Consider the following 22,810-nt stretch of genomic DNA (forward strand, 5'->3'; position numbering starts at 1 on the left):
CCCACAACCGTCGTCCCAAAAAAAAAAAAAAAAACCCACCCAACCCCCCAAATAAGGTCTGGAATTTTTGTTCGTTCGTCATTAAAAGAAAAAAAATGAATATTTGAATAGTTTGATAATAAACATCAGTTGCATTGTTTTATTTTGACCACAAAAAGAAAAAAAAGGAGGAGGAGGGACTATAAGTAAGCATTGCGCTACTTTTGCGATATTTTTAAAATAAATTTACAAATAAAAAGAGAAGAAGAGAAATGAAGGAATCCAAAGTTAGTGAGATGGGAATGAATCACATCAACAAGTATTGATCTCATCTGATGCCAATTGCCAGTCACGCACGTGCCTCCTCAAACATGATTTGTGTCCGCAAACCAACCTACACACGCCCCCCCACCTCCGACCTTTTCAACTAGTAATGGACTCAAATGTTCTAGTATCACTGAGTTCAACTCGTGGGATATGGCGGATGAGGGGCCAATAGCAGCCGGTCCCTTTCCTGCATCCCTCCTCCAGGATCGGACATCTTGAGATCCACAGCGATTCAAGGGAGGGAGGGAGGCCATGGCCATGGCCATCCTCATCCTTGGGCAACTCCCTCAGCTTCGGGCAATTGAAGATCCATAGGGTCCGGAGAGAGGGAGGTAGAGTGATGGACAGTCTCTCCAGGTTAGGCATATTGTAGATATAGAGACGGAGCAGAGAGGAAGGGAGCGGAAGCACAAGATCCTCCTCCTCTCCCACTCCTCCTCCTCCAATGCTGCTGCCGTAGATCGACAGTTCTTCGAGGGAGGTGAGGGGGGTCAGCCACTCCCTCACCGGCTGCTTCATATTCCCGCATTCCCATACCCTAAGTTCCTGTAGCTGGGGCGGCAATCCTCCATCGGGGAATCGAGTCATACTCTCACACCTTTTAATTTCCAGATCACGGAGACATGTAAGTCGATGCAACTGATTAGGTAACGCTTTGATCTTCGGACACCCCTCAAGACGAAAGTTCGAGATGCCGGGTGGAAGAGGAGGGAAGCACTCCAGCTCCAGAGCAGGACAATCCTTCAACCACAAGACAGTGAGGTGGGACAGTGTGTGCAGGCCCTGGGGTAAGCTCCTCAATTTCTCGCAGTCCCTAATAACAATCTTCTGAAGCGACTGGAGACGGTCTACATTTATCTCCGCCAGCGACTCCACTCCCCTGCATCTCCAAATGTCAAGTGTCTTGAGTGTCGCAGGTAAGAATCTACCCTCGCTGAATGGAGAGGCTGGCAGAGAATCGCATCTCCAGATTCTTATTTCTTGCAGGCAAGACGTCAGGTCAACGTGGTTATTTCTACTACTGCTGCTGCTGCTTGGTTCCGCCGGATGACTACTTAATCCTCCTATGATGGGTAAAGATTGCAACATCTCGCAGTCTCTGATTTCTAATGATATCACTGAGGTCGGTATACCTGTTTCGGGAAATGATGCGAGTTTTGGACACTTCTCAATGGCCAAATCTCTCAGAGAGGAGAGGGCGTGCATCTTGCTTGGGAGCTTCTCCAAATTGTCACAACTTGCCACTTCCATAGTCTCGAGGTTGACGGGCAGCTCTATATCTTCTTCTCCAGCTGCAAGAGATACGAGTCCAGGACATTCTTGGACGAGTAAGCTCTTTAGACAAATGAGATCTCGAATCACATCTCTGTCCTGCCACATGTAAATTAACTCTTTGCAACTTGTCATCTCCAACATCTCCAGCTTGACCAAGGAGCTTGTAAACCCATGACTTAACCAAGTTAGCCCAGCGACATCTTTTATGACTAGAGCGGTTACAGATGTCAGGTTTACCAACCTCTTCAGCACCCCCACGTTACAGCCTCCAAAGCTTAATTCCTTGAGAGATGGAAGGCTAATGATAGAGGGCGAAGCATCCATACGCGGACAGGAGTCGATTTCGAGCTTTGCGAGGGAGCTTAGTTGACTAGGCAATCTTCCCATCAACACAGGACAATCCCGAATAATGAGATGTTCAAGGCGAGGGAATAAAACTCCTGCTTCTTCAGTCCCGACGCATTGAGACCAGTCCTCCCACAACGGCATGTCCTTGAACTCCAAAGTTATTAAGGACGGAAAAGGGCTGTTACTTCCATAAAAATCGGGGCGTACCCTGACTACTGCATTTAAACCTTCGATGTACAGTTCTTTCAGCGAATATAGCTGCCCGAGTGATGGTAATGCTTCGGCCCTACGACACCCATGTAAACGTAAACACACTATGTTAACATGGGAGGGACTTCCTAACCATGGTGGGAATTGTAGGCCACCAAAGTAGGATATCGCGAGATTTTCAAGGCCTCGGTGAGGGCGAAGAAAGTCGAGGACCTCTAATTCAAGCTGTTCGTTCCGGAAATTTGCAAAATCTTCACTCCATTGCATGGCCATTCGGCATATTCCCTTCTTCACGCATAAATTGGCAACGTTGGCATCTGTGGCTTCTTGAACCATATGCAAATCAGAGATGCACAATTCCTCTCGAAGGTTGTTCAGGTTTTTTAACTCCTTCAATCTCGACCCATTTTCCGTTCCCACTACAAACATGGATAACATTTCAAGACCCTCCAAATTACCTATATGCAGTATTGCTCCTAGTTTCGGAGTATCGGTAATATCGAGAAATCTCGGATTCATAAGTTTCTCCATACCTTCGGGTAATTTGATAAGCCAGCGACAGCCCCGCAACACCAAAGCCTCTAGGTTGTACAATGCAGCAACTGACTTTGGAAGCGTTTCAATATCAGTATGTGACAAATTAAGGTGCCCGAGGTGCCTCAATCTGCCAATGCAATCTGGTACCTCTCTAATGAAATAATGACTTAATGAAAGGACCCTCAAGTGCTTTAATGCCAACAACAAGTCACATAGCACTTCCTGGGGCAAAAAGGAACTCCTAGATTGCTTCCTTAGTGATATGAAGCTCCTTAGTCCCCCCATTCGATGATATATCTTGAATCTTTCCGGCACAATGTTATTGGTGGGAATGAATGAGGCATGCCGAGCAAAAGATGCATCAGTTTGATCACCCTCAAGCTCCCCCGAGCTAAAATGGGTTGCACCGGCAACTAATTTTGCCAGGTCATTCACAAGATCATGCATCAAGAATAGTGATTCGCTGCTACTTGACTTTTGGAGTAACGATCTAGATACTAGCTCATTGAAAAATCTCAAACCTGTACTCCAATGGTTCTTTCCTTCTTTTCCCTCCAGCAAGCCCTCCCCAAGCCACCAGTGAATCAACTCGTCCCGTTCGATTTCATAGTCTTTGGGAAATATAGCGCATGAAGCGAAACATCTCCGCATATTGGAAGGGAGATGGAGATAGCTAAGTTTCAAAGCGGGAAGGATGTCATTACTTTCTTCTGGCAGGTCCCAAATTTTGCTGTTCAATATGGCTTCCCATTCATGGGGACTATCTTTGGTGCGTAGCAACCCAGCCAATGTCTTCACGGCTAATGGCAACCCTTTGCATTTTTCCACTATTTTCCGTCCCAATTCTTCAAGGTGGGGATGACGATCGAAATTTCCAACTCCGAGAGCATGAAATGCGAACAAAGTCATGCAAGCATCTTGTGACAACTCTTTCAGATAATACGGTGAAGCACTGGCTAATGAAGCAACACCTCTGTTACGAGTGGTGAGGATGATCTTGCTTCCCTTCGCTCCTGATTGAAAAGGCTTCAATAGGGTAGTCCAGTTTCCATAGTTCTCGTTCCAAACATCGTCAAGAACGACAAGAAACTTCTTCCCCGATAGGTTTTCCTTGAGCTTATCTTGAAGCCAATTCAAGTCCTTTCCTTCACATGACAAATTGCTGTTGGTTGTCCCTATGATGCTCTTCGTGATAGCAAGCACGTCGAAAATATCGGAAACACAAGTCCATGCTTTCACATCGAAATAGCTGGTGACTCTAGTGTCATTGAAGACTTGTTGAGCCAGAGCAGTCTTCCCAACACCCCCCATCCCTACGATGGGAATCACTTTTGGATCCGCACATGTTATATCGCCTTGTTCTCCGGTTAGTAATTTGAGGATCTTTCTTTTTTCATCCTCCCTACTGACAAAACAAGGCTCGGGCAAATGCGTGGTGGGAAGCAGCTTATCCAGTCGGTTGTGTGCTGATCGTTGCCCATTATTCTCTCTGAGGTTGAGACTATCTTTGCGAGTTATGATCTCCTGTAATCTGTTGTCCATATCTTCTATCTTGGATCTCATTTTGCGATCGAGCATAATAGCTCTCGGGCTCAATCCGAAGCAACAACTTGGAAGAAAGGAACGGGCCTTGCTAGTGCTGGGTTCTGCCTTGGAATTGTTTACAGCAGATTCTGTGGCGAACTCATCAAGCAGGTCTTCAATGTCATAGGCCAAGTCCCTGAGATCTTCAAGCCACGACTTCACCCCGCGATCGCCAGTCAGTTGCCTATCCTCTGCATCAACCAGCACCTGGTTGATACTGGTCAGCAACTTATCCCACTTCTTCAGCAGCTTGTCGATCCCCTCGCGCCGTGCAAAGTTGAGCAGCTGGGGAGAGGCCAACCTATCAAACAGCACCTGAAGGAAGGCGCCAAGAAAGAGCTCCGCGATGGGCATGGCTGAACGGCAGAGGATCAAACGAGCGTGCGTGGATGGTTTGAAACAATGTACTGGTTGGAGAGGAAACAGAAGTCCTTACGTCCAGGATAACAGCATCAAATGATGGTGTGAATAAAAGTCCTTTTCAAGCGTTTAAGTACTCTAGTTAGATTCGAGATGGCTTTTGTCTTAGTGGGCATCTCTTTAATCCAGCTACACTGAAAAATGGACGACGAGGCAACAATCTGTGTAATGCGACACTCGTTGATTCTACCCGAGGTAAAGTATAGGATTTGTTTCGCCGAGATGTCCAGCATCGTTTCTTGCTTCATCTCTAAGGAAAAGGTAGATAGAACCTTTAGCTTTTTTACCTGGTGGCCTGCTTTCGACGTGTAGGTGGAAAGATCCCTTGCGCAATTCTAACGCAAAGTCAGTGTCAGAGAAGCCCCGGTGAAAGGGCGAAATTCCAAGAAAGGCTTGAACTTTGCTGTCCCCACTGGTGCTGCTAAAGTTAGAGCCCCTGGCTGAAATGGCCATTGACGAGCTCGAACGCTGTGAAAAGCCAGTCGATGGCGGAGGAAGCAGCAGCTTGAGAAAATCCAATGAAACCCCATGGAGAGAGAGGAGAAGATAGATCTTTCCTTTTTCCCAATCCTTGTCACTTGCAACCTCGCGAACCTCGACCTGGAGCTCCCGAACATCATCATCATCAATGAAAGCGGGTGCAAGTTAGGCATTGATGCTCTGCTCTACTCCAACATAGGCCAAGATTTAGCGTAACTGGGTCCTCCCGTTTCTCCGACAAATTATGTCTTCCCGGATGGCGGCTCTTCGATGATCTGCGAATGACATTACTTTCTAGGAAAAAAAAAAAAATTAAAAGCATAGTGAAATTGATTTATTAAGTTGAGTAATTATGCGATGCGTCAAACTTCTCCTTAATGTTGAATATGACCATTGGTTTAAAGGTCTGTTTGCGATCTGTTATATGACTCGGTATATCACTCTAGTTGATTGTTGTTAACATTACCCGGCTTACTAACCTGTATAAGGGGAGAGCGCTGGCTACCATCACGGGTAATGGTCCGACAAATCGACTCAACAATCGATTGACTTGATACTCGGCTCCTCCGTTTCTTCCATTCTTAAGTAGTTTAGACACGAACATATTCATCATGGTCTTTACCAAAAAAAAAAAAAAAAACATATTCATCATGGTGCATAGCAAGATCAATCATCCTTCAAACATGAAATTGAGTATGAGAAAACTGATAAGGTTTTCACTTCAATGAAAAATGTCATTCCACGGAGCATTAGCTTATTAAGATGGACCAAACACAACCATAGAAGTTAGGCATTAGCTTATTAATTTCTCCATGTCGGATTGCAAGTATGCCACATAGGACGGCCGTCAATAATTTGATCATCATGTCAGCAATTTCAAGTGAAAATTGATCGAGGACTATAGGAATAGCTAATGCAAAGGTTTATGACTGCACTGACAAAATTGAAAACTTTTGCTATCGTTGTGTTTATTCGGACATGAATAAGGTCCACACTCCACTACATGTCCTTAAGAGGACATTTATTTTTTGCTTTTCCTTTTGCTCTTTTTCCAAAGCATAATTGTTTTGCTTTTCCTTTTGCTGTTTTTCCAAAGTAACACTAATGTCATGAATCCTTTACAGCTAATAAAGTGGCAACGTTTCACATGGCCACAGTAAGGTACATACTCAGGTCTTTAGAGGATGATAGTGTCTCCTTTTAATTTTTCTGTGGCGTGTTTCACATGGCCATGCGACGTATGATGGGACACGAAAGAGATGAGCAATTGTACTTATAGCCACGGGATATTTTGGAAAAAATTCAGGCCCTAATTTTCTTAAATAAATATGTAGCCAAATCGTCTTTTGGCCGACCGGCGAGAGTGTCACTATTCCGGCCATTGGAAGAGGGGTATTTTAGTAAAGGAACTCTAATATACACACACATATTGGATTTTTTATTTTTTATTTTAATTTATTTGTTCTATTTTCTTTTTACACTTCTCTCCTTGGCCATAGAAGGCAAACGCTGGCCATCGACGATGTCGGACGAGGGCCGCCCTCGCCGGATACGGCAAGGACGACTTTTGCATCGTTGAGGGTTGTGCAGAGTTGCCCTCACCCGAGTCCAGCGACCTTAGCCAACTCGATGATGGCCGACAGAGGGAAGAGGAAAAAAGGAAAAAAAGGAAAATAAAAAAATTGAAAAAGGAAAATATTCAAGAAAATAAAAGGATAAATATACCCTTCGGTCGAAGAGGTCCAGCCCATCTTTGAGACCGATGTGGTCACTTCAGGCCCTTATTTGAGATGATTTGGTTACCTTAGGCCATTATTTAAGATAATGTTCACTTTAGGCCCTTATTTGAATTTTTTTCATATATTTTTAATCAAAATGACCTCCACTTTTTCTAACGAAAATACGTGTAGGGTGCTTATTAATAAAATATATAATTTTATTGGCATAAGGACATCAGAAGTATCATAGTTTGTGTCCTCACTTTGGTGCTAATTTTTTTGGATCACTTAAATTTCAATTTTTTGAAAAATGATTATTTGAGTGCCAACTCCGATGAGCTTTATCTAAAATCTTATATGGATTTTTTTTTTAATAATCTAATCCTACGTGGCTCGCTGGACGATCCCAATCAGCAATTAAAAAATTAAAATTAAAAAATATATTAAAAAACTAAAAAAATAAGCTAAAAAACTAAAAAAATAAAAAATTCAAAAGAAAAAAGAAAAAGAAAAGAAAAGAAAAGGGTAGATTGCAGCGGCGATGGTGGCCGAGCCCTGACTAGTGGCAAAATTTCCATAGTTGATTGCTAATCATAGCTTTAGTTTTTTTTAGCAGATTAGCACTAATCTCTTATTTCATAATATTGGATGATCAGATTTCGATCCTCGTGTGGCATGATTTTTAAGTTGACTGATTGACTCCATATCGTGTGATTTGCTCACCTCATGATTATTTACATCATCACATGATATATTTGTTAGAGCTTCGCCACAAGAAAGATCCTCCTCCATTGAAACAAAAACTCACAGGATTAGGCAAAACGAATGATTAGGACAGCAACTATCAGTTTCCTCTCTTTACGATGGTGTAAATGCATGAGGCGACATGCAATTAAGAGTATGACAGTTCGATGAACTTGTCTTTTTATAAGCTGGTGTGATTTTCTACACGAGGTAAAGTATAGGGTATGTTTCGCCAAGAGGTGCAGGATCGGATCTTGCCTCATCTCTGATGGAAGGCAGATGGAACCTCTAGCTTTTTATCTGGTGGGCTGCGGCTTTGGTGTATAGGCACAAAGTTTCCTTCCGCAATTATAATGCAAAACTAGGTCTCCATGTCATATTAGCTCAAAGGCAGGATCAAGGAAAGAATGACAATTCAGCATGTGGGAAGATAAAACTCCTCTCCTGTGAAATTGGTAGAGCCGTCGACCGGGTGATCAGATCGGGGTTGAAAATGGGTCCAACCCATATCGACCCATTTAACTCATATTGACTCATCATTTTTAGGAGAAAAAAAATCAGTATCTAATTGAATAAACGGATTTCATCATAAATATGAGGGGATATGGCGAAATTAGTAAACATTACGGATTTAATTCGATTGAGCTTATATTAAAAAATATATTTTAATCAAAACGACGTCGTTTTAGCTACGTCATCGCCACGTAAGGGAGAAAAAATATTTAAAAAAATACCAAATCACTATTTTCTGTTAGTCAAATTAGACCGAATTAACAAAATGACTCGATTGCATCAATTTTATAAATTTTAGAACTTGATTGTACTTTTGGCAAGCTTTATTACTTTTAGTAAACAAATCCCTAATTTGTAATAGTGTATGAGTCGCTAATAATCACATACATTCTTTGTGATCCTGTTATACGTTGTCGGAAGATTCAACATATATTCAAGTAAAATAAGCGAACTCACAGTTTAGCGACCCCTAAATATATGCTAAATCAAGATAAACATATATTATAGCATAATCTATTGGGCTAACTTGGAGTGGAGATTTTGTTTTAAATAAAGAACTAAAGTAGTAGCGAAGTTCTTAGCTGACCGGCCGACCACATGTCCGCCGGCAACACTTTGCGGCCGCTAGGACGGAGATAATTTGGTCTATAATTTGCAATTAGGTGAAAAATTGAAGAAAATCCCCGAATTGAATTAGGATTTTCAATTTTTCACGTCTTCTTTCTTCTCCCCCTCTGCTTGTGCAGATCGCTCTCGCCCGATCCTCGGCGGCGCCGCCCCGGTTCTCGCCGCTCCTCCCGAGCTTCATTCGCGTCGTCTCTTCTCTCCGAGGTTCCCTCGTCCGCAAGCTTCAAGTCCTTCGTCCGGCGAGCTTCACTCACGTTCAACCGAGGTTGCTTTCGTTCAAATTGGTGCAGTTCGTCCAAGAGAAAGAGGTGTGGGCTTGTCGTGGAATATCACACCGATGGCAGCGAGGCTCCCTTCCTTTCTCTCTTCGATGCTTCTCGGTCTATTCGTGCCACTGCAATCCCAAAAGAAAGGACCGGCATTGCTCTAGCAAAGGCTTTTGGTTTTCGCCCCCTGACGGTACTCTCCAATGTCTGGCTTTTCTCCCTGTGAACTATGAACTGTTTGAACATTCGCCAGATGCGCGCAATTGGTGAATTTAACTGTGGGATTGGTGACTTTTAAGGTTTTGGAGCTGCGAGGACAGAAGCTTGAGTTGCGGGTTCTGGCCATTGCTGACAAGGAGGTCGGGAATCTTCTTCTTTGTCGGTTTTTATTCCACCCTTGGGTTAGTAATTTGACTTTGTTATCGTCAGTAAGCTAGATATGGACTTCTCTGAGAAATGCTTCATGTGGTGATCTGCAGGAGGGGAATGAATTTCATCATTGGGCTTGCCTGTATCTTCTGATAGAAAAGAGACTATTGAGTCTATTAAAGTTTGCAGCGTTGCCGGAAGACCAGCAGCAAGGATGTGAAATAATTACATACGTTATTTGTTGATTATTATGTATGTTGTCTTCATAGGTCTCATTGTACATGAGTGGTGATTTTAATTTGTGATCATATATTGTTGTATTCCATTTCAAATGCATCTAGACAGCATGGAGTGATGGGTGTTGACTTGCTTTATGAGTGGCTCCCAGTTTCTGCTTAACATTTTTCATGATATGGTAAGAATTTGCCTCTGCTGGTTTGGCTCTAACAGGACACCCGATAAAAACTTTTTAAGTATCAGGTTGTTTTTTCTGTGTTTTTAGGAGCAGATTTGAATTGTTGAACTTGCACACTGACCATTAGTGGGAAATAAACATGGTTATTGCCTGCTTTCCATGGATAATGGTGTTAATGTTCTTCAATAGTGCCGAACCTTCCCCTACAGCATTTTAGTTTTCGCATACTGTTGATGGCATGGGATCTGCATTGCTTGAAAGCTGCAATTGTTGGCCAGGCTATCTATTTCTCTAAAGTTGTCTACCTTTGGGACAACGACCCTTTTTCCATTTGGATATGAAGTTTATTTAAGCTTTGGATTTCAGGGGTTGGAGAGTATATCTGCAGGATGAGCATAGCACATCAGCTGAAGCCACTTGCCATATGATCAACATGTAACTTCCGATTGACCAAGTGATTCGTTTGTTACTTGCTTTTAGATGGACTTGCTTCTTGGAACTTCAATGTACTTTTGTAAAGATGGTCTCAGGGAGCCTTCATCTGCAGCCTTGGATAGTACCTCTATGCCATGAGAGGGCCAAGCTGGGAAGTTTATAGTTGTTGAACTGAGGAACTAATGCAGCGAGTGTATGAATTGCTTCAATTCAAGCTTTAATTAGTTATGAGGTTGTGAAATAATTTTTCGAATTCGGAAATGACGAACAATGAAACAATTCATAAATTGACATTTTGTGCCCATTTTCAAATTTCTGGGTAGGTTGCTAATAGTAAATGAATCATAGGGCTCAAAGTCATCATCAATTTCTATTTCTCTGTCAATATACATCGCTATTCTTCTGTATCAATCGAAATTATCTGGCTGAAAATTTCATGAATTTGACAGGCAATAAGTACGGAAACTCAAGATGAAAGGGATTTCTCTCTCTATGCTCACAAAATTGCCCAATCGATAATAGAATATCTAAATATTTGTGCAGATAAAGCAGAGAAGTACAAGAAGGAAACTCCCAGCAGGAATAGGAAGGTATGTGAAAGTTTAAACTGGACCAAGAACATAGGTTTACTTGTCAAAACAATATTATATGACCATAGAGATACATCTGCCTCTTCTTCAATGACCATAGTTCAAGCTTCAAGGATGATGGTATGAATCTATTCAACAGAGGCCAAAAAAGACAGCTTTCAGAGCTGATAGGGTCCAAACCTGAACTAAAGCTAATTTTTTTTTTTTTTTTCGGGTCAAATCTAAAACTAAAGAAATGGGGACAGTCCTGAGATTTCCACGAGCGAATGGTCCTTCGACTTCGGCACCAAGAACGTGAAGACTATCCCAAAGAAATTGGTCACGATGGGTATGATCAAAGCCTTCCAAACGCCAATCCCATCTGCTGCATACATAAAACTGAATGCGCACCCGCCCAACCTCGCCAGCTGCAGCAGATATGCCATGACACGTCGACCTAGCTGCACTGGAAAGATGGCGGCTGGGACCATGAATTTGGTGGCATTGGGGCCGAAGTTTGCGAAGAAGAAGGTGAACGAGTACATGATCACAAACCCGATTCAATTGTCTGGCAAGGTCCATTGGTAGTAAGGGATGGCCAGAGCGAACAGGAACACTGTCATGAAGAAGAAGCCCATCAATTGTACTGCAAAGTCTCCGATCTCGTCGATGAATGCCCACGTGAACCAGTACCTTTATACAACTACATGAAGCCAGAGCCAAAGCTCGGGCTCATGCTTAACTACGCGATCATAAATCACACATTACATTCAACTAAACACCAACTGCCACATCTATCGTACTTGTTCTTCAACGATTAGCCGGGGAAGGCAGAGCTTGAGCTCAGGCCGATGCCTATAGCACCAAATTCCTCCAGCTGAGCGGCTCTGAAGAAGAAAATGTGCAAGAGAGCAAAATCGGCGCTGAAGACGGACTCGAAGCTCGCGGACGATTAATATAATGGGTATTTGAGTAATACAAATAATGCATTATTTTAAGACAACATACAAAATAATCCATCCCGTGAGATTTTACGGGATGTAACATGATATCAGAGCAGGAGGTATTGACTTCAAATATTTTCAGGCACCATTTACCTCCCCAATTAGGCAAAAAAGTCAGACTAAGCGTGAGGGGGAGTGATAAAATAATTATTTATTAAATTGAGCCTTCATCTAATAGATTAAACTTTTAGAACAGTTAGTAATGATCTTACAAGATCTCACACACAATTAACTTATTCTAAAACAAAACACATGGCGGTTTGAAGCCCGGAAAAGGAGAGTGATCGAGCTGATTAAGCTGTAAAGTTTGAGCTTCACTTGATTCACATTCTTAGCACTCGAAACAAAACTCGAATATTAATTGTTTTTGCTCAACTAAACTAAAAACTCGGCATACTTATAAATAAACTCAACCTAGGTTTCTATAAGCTCAAACACTATGTAAACTTAATGACTTTTTTTTCTCTCTATTCTTGCAACTCCTAAATGTTTCAGACAAAAAAAAAAAAAAAAAAAACAAGAAGAAGCTCGATCAGTCTCATTTAGGCCGGTGATTTGCGTATTGACAAGCTTGAACTCGACAAGATAAGATACCGGAGTAGTTTGAGCTCGAGCTCGAGCTCCACTCGACATTTGACGACTCGATCTCGAATAATCCTCTATACGGCTGACGCGATGTTGAAGGAAGGGTGTACAGACCTTTCCATAGAGCGTTGGGTCGTATCGGCTAACTGGATATGGAACTCCATTGTGAGGCGCAGGGTAAGCAAGATCGAGAAAATCTTGGCCCATGAGACAGAGCATGACGATTACAGGAGAATGCAGAAATAAGCTAACAAATCCAAATTCAAACAAGACAGTCCATTAGTGGCGCCCCAGATTTGTTTACATCTTCGCTACTTCATCTAAATCTATTATATTTGTATCAATTCAATCATAAATCTTCTAACCTTAATCGACCCTCGCCCAGTAGCATAGCCGGCCAATGTGAAAGGAAAAAGAAAAGAAAAAGAAAAAAATAATTATAAAAATTTCAAGATATTGTTTAAAAATATCCACATCAGCACCGGTCATGCTATGTAGGATGACTGGCGTCCACGTGGGCAATTTTTGGGCTAAATTGGCCGGATGATTTAGATGGAAACAAATGTAAAGTGTTTAGGACTGAATTGGTATCAATGTAATTGATTTAAGAATTTTTTGGTACTTTTCGGGATCATCACCTCATCAATACAAGCATTCACAAATCTTGGCACAAAGATTTATTAGCTTCAAACATGTGAAATTTTATTGGAATGTAATTCACAAGCATGTGGCGCAATTGATTGTTAATGTCAAAAGGTACTCTGCTCACCAACATGCTAAACTTAAGGCCCCTATCTTATGTATGCACTATTTGAGTCCAAATCCTTTTAAGAAATAGACACGAATAGGTCACCACTCGATGTGACATGAGGGATTTCGCGAAAGAAAAATGAACGCGGTTGCAAACTAATTATGTTGGAACGGTACCCCCCAAATGGATCGTGGACATGACACACCACGAATATCCTGCCCTTGCAATTTGTAAAAAAAAAAAAGCGAAATGATTACGTGACTTTCCATAATCCATTGTGAAATCAACGGCTTGTTTTGGGCTACCAAAAAAAAAAAAAGAAAAAAAAAAGCAAGTAACAAAGGATTAGAAATTATTGTGGGGTCCACTCCTCAAAAAATTTGTGGCTCGCCAATATGCTGTTACTCTAACAATCAACTAAAAAATGCTATGCTACTCGCGGAACCCGTGTAGCAATTAGATTGCCGACATCTAGTATCGAGGGCGTTTGCTCGACATTGAGATATCTAAGGGTGGATCTCGAGTATTGGTGTGACATCCCGTAATCCGGCTTGTTTTGAAGCCTTGAATAAATGAAAAGTTTCATCGATGTATTTCAGTCGAATCTCACTTGGAATTGATCCCTCTCGAGCGGACTAACCAAATGGGAATGGCTACCTAGGAAAATCAAGTACGTAGACCTAAGAACTTGATCCTGGATCGACTCTTTGGCCATGAAAATTGTCGAGGGAATATTTTGGACCAAAATAGGCCGATCCTAGAATAATTAAGGAACGATTTGGGTAATACCCTACGCTTGGATCACGGGTGATTCCGTTTGACCTCGTGTGGGTTCCGAACGTCCCTGAATTATTTTCTAATGATCGCGACCATCGGGACTAGTGATTGACCCTCGCAATTGAATGACAACCAAGGTCGCCGGGGCTCGAGTAATTCTTAAACGTGATTTTAATCACGGGTCGATACGCGTAACTCCTAAAAGCCGCCCGTTAGTTTGAGATACGCTGAAAATTCTATTGATCGAGATTGGTCGCGAATCGAGCTTCGTAATTTGACGTCGGACCTTCGGGGGTTTCAATAAATAAAATTTTGGACGTTTCCTCATCCTGTGTGAAATTCCTTCGCGGTTCGCCCCAATGAGGTTCAAGAAAAGTAGATTTGGACTGGGTATGGGAAAGGACCCATTTGCCCTTGAAAAATACCCCATTTTTCACTTGGAACTAAGGGTATTTTGGCCATTTTCCCTTTTGGCCGAGATTGACTAGTCAATGAGGGGAGATAATTATTTTTTTTCTCTTGATTTTGTGGGCATAATTAATTATTATTAACCTATATTAATTATTATATTGGCCCTTTTCTTCTTCATTATCCAAGAACCCTCTCTCTCTCTCTAGCTCACTTTCTCTCTACCTCACTCTCCCTCTCCCTCCTTGGCCGAATTCTCTCCCTCTCACCCTCCATTGCCGAAAATTCTTCGAGCTCTCCCCGGAGTCGCTTTGGATAGCTTGAGGTTCCTAGATCGTCGACAAATCGCCGGCCGTGCAAAGATCGCCGGAACCGCCGCTTGGTTCGGGCTTTTCCTCAACCGTTCAACGGGGATTTTTGCGAGTTTTGAGGTAGGATTGTTTCTAAACCTAAATTAGGTGGTTAGGTCGCTAAAAGACCATGAAATTGTGAATTTTTGATGAAGAAAATTGTTGGATTTGGGCTTGAGGAGGGGCTGGACGAAAATTGCAGATTTGAGGAGAAAGAAGGCTTGTTCTTGCAATGAATAGTAAATGCAAGAGGATATTTGTTTGGTCAAAGTTTGACCATGGTTACTCTACCAACCCTAGTTACTTTTTGTTCAACTATGGTTGCTTTATGCTACTTATTAATCATGGTTAGGTTAGTATTTGACTCTAGTTAATTTTGAACCATGGTTAGTTAATATATTAACTAGGGTTACTTTTAGGTGACATAAAGTTGTTATGCCATGGTACCAATTAAATATGGCATTAGTATTATAAGTTTAGTACTATAGTAATATTATTTGCATGTTAGAAAATTATTATTGTTCGGCCGTGATAAATTTCCACGTTAGTATAATTTTAGTGGCGCGTGATTTATAAATTGCTACGTTAGCGTAATATGGTCGCATGACGTGGATTGGATACTATGGTAGTATTAATTGATCGGGTAGTCTGAATTAATATTTGGATTAGCGTGAATTAATCGGGTGATCCCGAATTATTAATTCTCTAACGTGAGTGAATCACGTGGTCCCGATCTATTCTGAGAAAATGAGAAGGGTCGTATTCAATCAAGTCGTCTGAGGCCAAAGTAAGCCGTATTCGTCCGATTGTCTGAGACCGAGGAAATGTGAGGGTCATATTCAATCAAGTCGTCCGAGGCCAAAGTGAGCCGTATTCGTCTGATTGTCCGAGACCGAGAAAGCAAGAAAGTCGTGTTCAATTAAGTAAATGCGAGACCAAAGTGAGTCGTGTTCGACTAATTGTCCGAGACTTGATCCGGTCATGTTCCTATGTGTCCGAGACCGAGATACGTGGGTCGTATTCCTATGTGTCTGAGACCTTGATATATATATAGCCGTGTTCCATAAAGGTCCGAGGCTCAATTTCATGAACTTATGATGGTGGTGGAGTAACGTGGAATATTCTGGAGTAACGTGGAATATTCTGGAGTAGCGTGGAATATTTTTGGAGTAGCGTGGAATATTCTGGAGTGACATGGAATATTCTGGAGTAACGTGGAATATTTTTGGAGTAACGTGGAATATTCTGGAGTGACGTGGAATATTTCTGGAGTAACGTGGAATATTTTGGAGTGACGTGGAATATTTTTGGAGTAACGTAGAAATTTTCGGAGTAATGTGGATATTTATATTATGGCATGATGTGTTAAAAACGTGCCCTGGAGCACGTAGAATATTTTATTGTCGGACTGAGGCGTGGAACGCCGAGAGGGGAGTAACGTAGAATATTTGAGAAGGTGTGAGAATTTTTGGAGAAAGAGTGGAATTTTCTGGAATTTAATTGTGGAATTTTTGGGTGAGAAAGAAAGAGTTGTTTGAAATTATTGCTCGCCTAGATTGTGTCTGGAGGCACTAGCGACCTGATTTAGGGTTAGAGATTTTCCTACTGAGATTTTATCTCACCCCGTCGTGGGTTCGTTGTTTTTCGGACCCTCCGCCGCAATGATCCAACCTAGAGATCGAGACGCCAGGAGAAGTTGTGGAGCCTTCGGATGCTGAGTAGCCGCTTGAGATAGCGAGGTCGAGGCTTAGGATAGTTGGCCTCTTGACTTTTGTAGAGTACTTTATTTTGGTTGTGTAGCGGGCTTCGACCACGTGTCTTTTTGTTATAGGTGGTCACGGGCTTGTACGTGTGGCCCTGAAGCCCTTGGTTTGACAGTTTGAAACAACTATGTATATATGTACATATGTGTGTTTTTATCATCCCAAGTTATCGTAGTGCTATTGGTTTTTATTGAATGGAGATTTTTGTTGCTTCCGTGAGATTTTATTTTGTTGGCCTGAGGATCCTGGAGAACTGTACGCAAGCGAGGCCAAGTGGGATGTCGACGGTTCGAAGGGTTCAGGTCGTGACAATTGGTTATCCAATTATGACTTAATGGCCCCTCCCATGAACCCCAAAATGTGAGTCGGTTTTCAGATGGTGATGCGGATTAATATTTCCCCGTCAAAATAGTAAATGGGCTGGTCTCCACGCTTGGAGAAGTTGTTGAACGAATCCCTATGCCCTAATAACCACGAGGCTGTTGGGTTACATGTACAATAACAATTATTTTCTTTTCGTTTTGTTTACGGAAGGCAAAGGAAATCATTTTTTTTAACACGAAAACATCATTTGGATGGTTATTGATAAGTCGATAGTTCAAAATGAAAAATCTACTATAATCCATTAAGATGAATGCAAAAAAAGAAAAGAAAAAATCTTTTCGTAATCGGAAATGACAATCTGAAAACACTCCAATTCTTTATTATTGGAGAGAAAATTTGACACCAAAGGATAATAGATCTTTACTTTTAAAGGACTTAATTTGGGTTATTTTCCCTTCAAAATGAACCCACCCAACCCCTGCCCCACCCCTAAATCTTTCTCCTGCCGTGTAACGAGAGTTATAAGGGTCTGGGAGTTTTGTTCGTTCGTCATTAAAAAATAATTAGAATCCGTTTCTGTTTAATAATAAACATCAGTCATATTATTTTGACCACAAAAACAAAAAAAGAAAGGGGGGGGGGGGACAATAAGTAAACATTGCGCTACTTTTGCGAAATTTTTAAATAAATTTACAAATAAAAAGAGAAGAAGAGAAATGAAGGAATCCAATGTTAGTGAGATGGGCATGAATGACATCAACAAGTATTGATCTGATCTCATGGCAATTGCCAGTCATGCACCTGCCTGCTCAAACATGATATGGGTCCACAAACCAACCAACAAACGCCCCCCAACCTCCGACCTTTTCAAGTAGTAATGGACTCAACAGGGGAGCATAACTTGTGGGATATGGCGGATGAGGGGCCAATAGCAGCCGGTCCCTTTCCTGCATCGCTCCTCCAGGATCGGACATCCGTAGATCTGCAGCAATTCAAGGGAGGGAGGGAGGCCATGGCCATGGCCATCCTCATCCTTGGGCAACTCCCTCAGCTTCGGGCAACACTGGATATCCAAGCTCCGGAGAGAGGGAGGGAGAGTGATGGACAATCTCTCCAGGTTAGGCATAGTGGAGATACAGAGATAGAGCAGAGAGGAAGGGAGCGGAAGCACAAGATCCTCCTCCTCTCCCACTCCTCCTCCTCCAATGCTGCTGCCGTCGATCCACAGCCATTCAAGGGAGGTGAGGGGGGTGAGCCACTCCCTCACCGGCAGCTTCATATTCCCGCACTCCCATACCTTAAGTCTCTGTAGGTGGGGCGGCAATCCTCCGTCGGGGAATCGAGTCATATTCTCACACTTTCCAATTACCAGATCACGGAGACACGTAAGTCGATGCAACTGATTAGGTAACGCTTTGATCTTCGGACACCCCATAAGATGAAAGCTCGTGATGCCGGGTGGAAGAGGAGGGAAGCACTCCAACTCCAAAGCAGGACACTCCTCCAACAACAAGCTGGTGAGGTGGGACAGTGTGTGCAGGCCCAGGGGTAAGCTCCTCAAATTCTCGCAATCGCTAATGGAAATCTCTTGAAGCGACTGGAGACGGTCTACATTTATCTCCGCCAGCGACTCCACTCCCCTGCAATTCATAATATGAAGTTCCCTCAAGGTCGCAGGTAAAAATCTACCCTCGCTCAATGGAGAGGCTGGCAGAGAATGGCATCCAAAGATACTTATTTCTTGCAGGCAAGACGTCATGTCAACGTGGTTATTTCTACTGCTGCTGCTGCTGGTGCTTGGTTCCTCCAGATGACTACTTAATCCTCCTATGATGGGTAAAGATTGCAACATCTCGCAGTTTGTGATTGCTAATGATGTCACTGAGGTCGGTATACCTGTTTCGGGAAATGATGCGAGTTTTGGACACTTCTCAATGGCCAAATCTCTCAGAGAGGAGAGGGCGTGCATCTTGCTCGGGAGCTTCTCCAAATTGTCACAACTCTTCACTCTGATAGTCTCGAGGTTGACGGGCAGCTCTATGTCTTCTTCTCCAGCTGCAAGAGACATGAGTCCAGGACACCTTTGGACGAGTAAGCTCTTTAGACAAGTGAGATCTCGAATCACATCTCTGTCCTGCCACAAGTACATTAACTCTTCACAACTTGTCATCTCCAACTTCTCCAGCTTGATTAGGGAGCTTGTGAATTCATGATTTATGAAAGTCAGATCAACCACATCTTCTATGTAAAGGGCGGTTACAGACGTCAGGTTTACCAAACTCTTCAGCACCCCCTCCTTACAACCTCCAAACTTCAATTCATTGAGAGATGGAAGGCTAATGATAGAGGGCGAAGCATCCATGCGTGGACAGGAGTCGATTTCGAGCTTTGCGAGGGAGCCTAGTTGACTAGGCAATCTTCCCATCAACACAGGACAATTCCGAACAATGAGATGTTCGAGGCTAGGGAATAAAACTCCTACTTCTTCAGTCCCGACGCATTGAGACCAGTCCTCCCACAGCGGCATGTCCTTGAACTCCAAAGTTATTAAGGACGGAAAAGGGCTGTTACTTCCATAAAAATCGGGCCCTACCCTGACTACTGCATTTAAACCTTTGATGTACAGTTCTTTCAGCGAATATAGCTGCCCGAGTGATGGTAATGCTTCGGCCCTACGACACCCATGTAAACTTAAACACACTATGTTAACATGGGAGGGACTTCCTAACCATGATGGGAATCGTAGGCCACCATAGTAGGATATCGCGAGTTTTTCAAGGTCTCGGTGAGGGCAAAGAAAGTCGAGGACCTCTAATTCAAGCTGTTCGTTCCGGAAATTTGCAAAATCTTTACTCCATTGCATGGCCATTCGGCATATTCCCTTCTTCACGCATAAATTGGCAACGTTGGCATCTGTGGCTTCTTGAACCATATGCAAATCAGAGATGCACAATTCCTCTCGAAGGTTGTTCAGGTTTCTTAACTCCTTCAATCTCGACCCATTTTCCGCTCCCACTACAAACTTGGATAACATTTCAAGACCCTCCAAATTACCTATATGCAGTATTGCTCCTAGTTTTGGAGTGTCAGTAATATCGAGAAATCTCAGATTAATAAGTTTCTCCATACCTTCAGGTAATTTGATAAGCCAGCGACAGCCCCGCAACACCAAAGCCTCTAGGTTGTACAATGAAGCAACTGATTTTGGAAGCGTTTCAATATCAGTATGTGACAAATTAAGGTGCCTGAGGTGCCTCAATCTGCCAATACAATCTGGTACCTCTCTAATGAAATAATGACTTAATGAAAGCACCCTCAAGTGCTTTAATGCCAACAACAAGTCACATAGCACTTCCTGGGACAAAAAGGACCTTCTACTATATCCAGATTGCTTCCTTAGTGATATGAAGCTCCTCAGTCCCCCCATTCGACGATATATCTTGAATCTTTCTGGCACAATGTAATCGGTGGGAATGAATGAGGCATGCCGAGCAAAAGATGCATTAGTTTGATCACCCTCAAGCTCCCCTGAGCTAAAATGGGTTGCACCGGCAACTGATTTTGCCAGGTCATTCACAAAATCATGCGTCACAAATAGTGATTCGCTGCTATTTGACTTTTGAAGTAATGATCTAGATACTAGCTCGTTGAAAAATTTCAAACCTGTATTCCAACGGTTCTTTCCTTCTTTTCCCTCCAGCAAGCCATCCGCAAGCCACCAGTGAATCAACTCGTCCCGTTCGATTTCATAGTCTTTGGGAAATATAGCGCAGTAAGCGAAACATCTCCGTAGATTGGAAGGGAGATGGAGATAGCTAAGTTTCAAAGCGGGAAGGATGTCATTACTTTCTTCTGGCAGGTCCCAAATTTTGCTGTTCAATATGGCTTCCCATTCATGGGGACCATCTTTGGTGCGTAGCAACCCAGCCAATGTCTTCACGGCTAAAGGCAACCCTTTGCATTTTTCCACTATTTTCCATCCCAATTCTTCGAGGTGGGGATGACGATCGAAATTTCCAACTCCGAAAGCATGAAATGCGAACAAAGTCATGCAAGCATCTTGTGACAACTCTTTCAGATAATACGGTGAAGCACCGGCTAATAAAGCAACGCCTCTGTTACGAGTGGTGAGGATGATCTTGCTTCCCTTCGCTCCTGATTGAAAAGGCTTCAATAGGGTAGTCCAGTTTCTATAGTTCTCGTTCCAAACATCGTCAAGAACGACAAGAAACTTCTTCCCCGACAGGTTTTCCTTGAGCTTATCTTGAAGCCAATTCAAGTCCTTTCCTTCACATGACAAATTGCTGTTGGTTGCCCCTATGATGCTCTTCGTGATAGTAAGCACGTCGAAAATATTGGAAACACAAGTCCATGCTTTCACATCGAAATAGCTGGTGACTCTAGCATCATTGTAGACTTGTTGAGCCAGAGCAGTCTTCCCAACACCCCCCATCCCTACGATGGGAATCACTTTTGGATCTGCACATGTTATATCGTCTTGTTCTCGGGTCAGTAATTCGAGGATCTCTCTTTTTTCGTCCTTCCTACTAACAAAACCAGGCTCGGGCAAATTCGTGGTGGGAAATGGCTTATCCGGTCGGCGGTATGCTGATGGCTCCCCATTATTCTCTGTCAGGCGCAGACTTTCTTTCAGAGTTATGATCTCCTGTAATCTGCCATCCATCTCTTTAATCTTGGATCTCATTTTGCAGTCAAACATAAATGCACACGGGCTCAATGTGAAGCAACAACTCGGAAGGAGGGATCGCCCCTTGCTACACATGGATTCTGCCTTGGATTTGTTTTCTGCGGATTTTGTGGCGAACTCATCAAGCAAGTCGTCAATGTCATAGGCCAAGTTCCTGAGATCTTCGAGCCACAACTTCGCCTCAGGATCGCCGGTCAATTGCCTGTCCTCGGCATCATACAACACCTTGTCAATTTTGATCAGCATCTTCTCCCATTTCTTCAGCAACGTATGGATCCCCGCGCCCCGCGCGAAGTTGAGCAGCTCGCGAGAGGCCAACCTCTCGAACAGAACAGGAAGAAGGGCGCCAAGAAAGAGCTCTGCGATGGGCATGGCTTGGTTCAGGGAGCGACAGAGGGTTAAACAAGAGTTCCTTGGATGGTTTGAAACAGAGTGTACCGGTTGGAGAGGAAACAGAAGGCTTTTGTCTTAGTGGGCATCTCTTTAATCCAGTTACAGACGTTAGATTGAAATGCGACATTCGTTGATTCCACCCGAGGTAAAGTATAGGATATGTTTCGCCGAGATGTCCAGCATCGTTTATTGCTTCTTCTCCAAGGAAAAGGTAGCAGAAACTTTAGCTTTTTTTATCTGGTGGGCTGCCTTTGGCGTGTCGAGGGAAATATTCCTTTCGCAATTCTAATGCAAATCTAGGTCTCCATGGCATATTAGCCCAAAGTCAGGGTCAGGGAAGAAAAGGCATAGTGAAATTGATTTATTTAGTTGAGTAACTATGCGATGCGTCAAACTTCTCTTTCATATTGTATACGACCATTAGTTTAAAAAGGTCGGTTTGCAATTTGTTATATGACTCGGTATATCACTCTAGCTGACTGTTGCCAACATTACCTAGCTTAGTAACCCTTATAAGTGGAGAATGCTGGCTAACATCATGGGTAATAGTCCGATGAATCGGCTCAACTATCCATTGACTTGATACTCGGCTCCTCCATTTCCCCCCTTCTTAAGTAATTTCGACATGAATGTATCCGTCGCGGTGCATACCGAGATCTATCATCCTTCAAACACGAAATTGAGTATGAGAAAATTGATAAGGTCTTCGCTTTAATCAAAAATGCTATTCTACGAAACATTAGCTTATCAAGACAGAGCAAACGCAACCATAGTAAGTTAGATAGTTTAAGTAGTGAGTACGAAAAGGTGGCTTGGTAACAGGGCCACTATTAAAACGTCACAATTCTTAAGAGTTTCAACAGTTAATGTTATATCTTTAAAGTTTATATCATTTCTTCTTGACCAAAAAAAAAAGTATATATCATTTTTT

The 22,810-nt window shown here is 42.7% G+C and overlaps 2 protein-coding genes across 2 annotated transcripts in view; one reads left to right on the forward strand and one right to left on the reverse strand.

The window, feature by feature from the left end:
• Positions 1–22,810, forward strand: part of LOC125315459 (putative disease resistance protein At3g14460) — a 707,586-nt gene that overhangs the window by 272,029 nt on the left and 412,747 nt on the right. The window lies entirely within an intron of this gene.
• LOC115734233 (putative disease resistance RPP13-like protein 1) lies at positions 372–21,939 on the reverse strand. The gene is made up of 2 exons (XM_030664897.2): positions 21,571–21,939; positions 372–4,326 (listed from the first exon to the last, which is right to left on the reverse strand). Exons 1-2 carry the CDS (start codon positions 21,856–21,858, stop codon positions 403–405), a joined length of 4,212 nt encoding a protein of 1,403 aa, XP_030520757.2. The 5' UTR covers positions 21,859–21,939; the 3' UTR covers positions 372–402.

The sequence above is a fragment of the Rhodamnia argentea genome, chromosome 6 (genome assembly GCF_020921035.1).
Source record: "Rhodamnia argentea isolate NSW1041297 chromosome 6, ASM2092103v1, whole genome shotgun sequence".
NCBI classification, from domain to species: Eukaryota; Viridiplantae; Streptophyta; class Magnoliopsida; order Myrtales; family Myrtaceae; genus Rhodamnia; species Rhodamnia argentea.

What these genes read in the sequence shown, in the direction of transcription:
- LOC115734233 (XM_030664897.2), bottom strand. Translation starts at nt 21,858, where the DNA reads ATGCCCATCGCAGAGCTCTTTCTTGGCGCCCTTCTTCCTGTTCTGTTC. An exon ending in CCGCAGAAAACAAATCCAAG is followed by an intron (nt 4,327 to 21,570) that starts GCAGAATCCATG and finishes AACAATTCCAAG; the next exon opens with GCAGAACCCAGCACTAGCAA.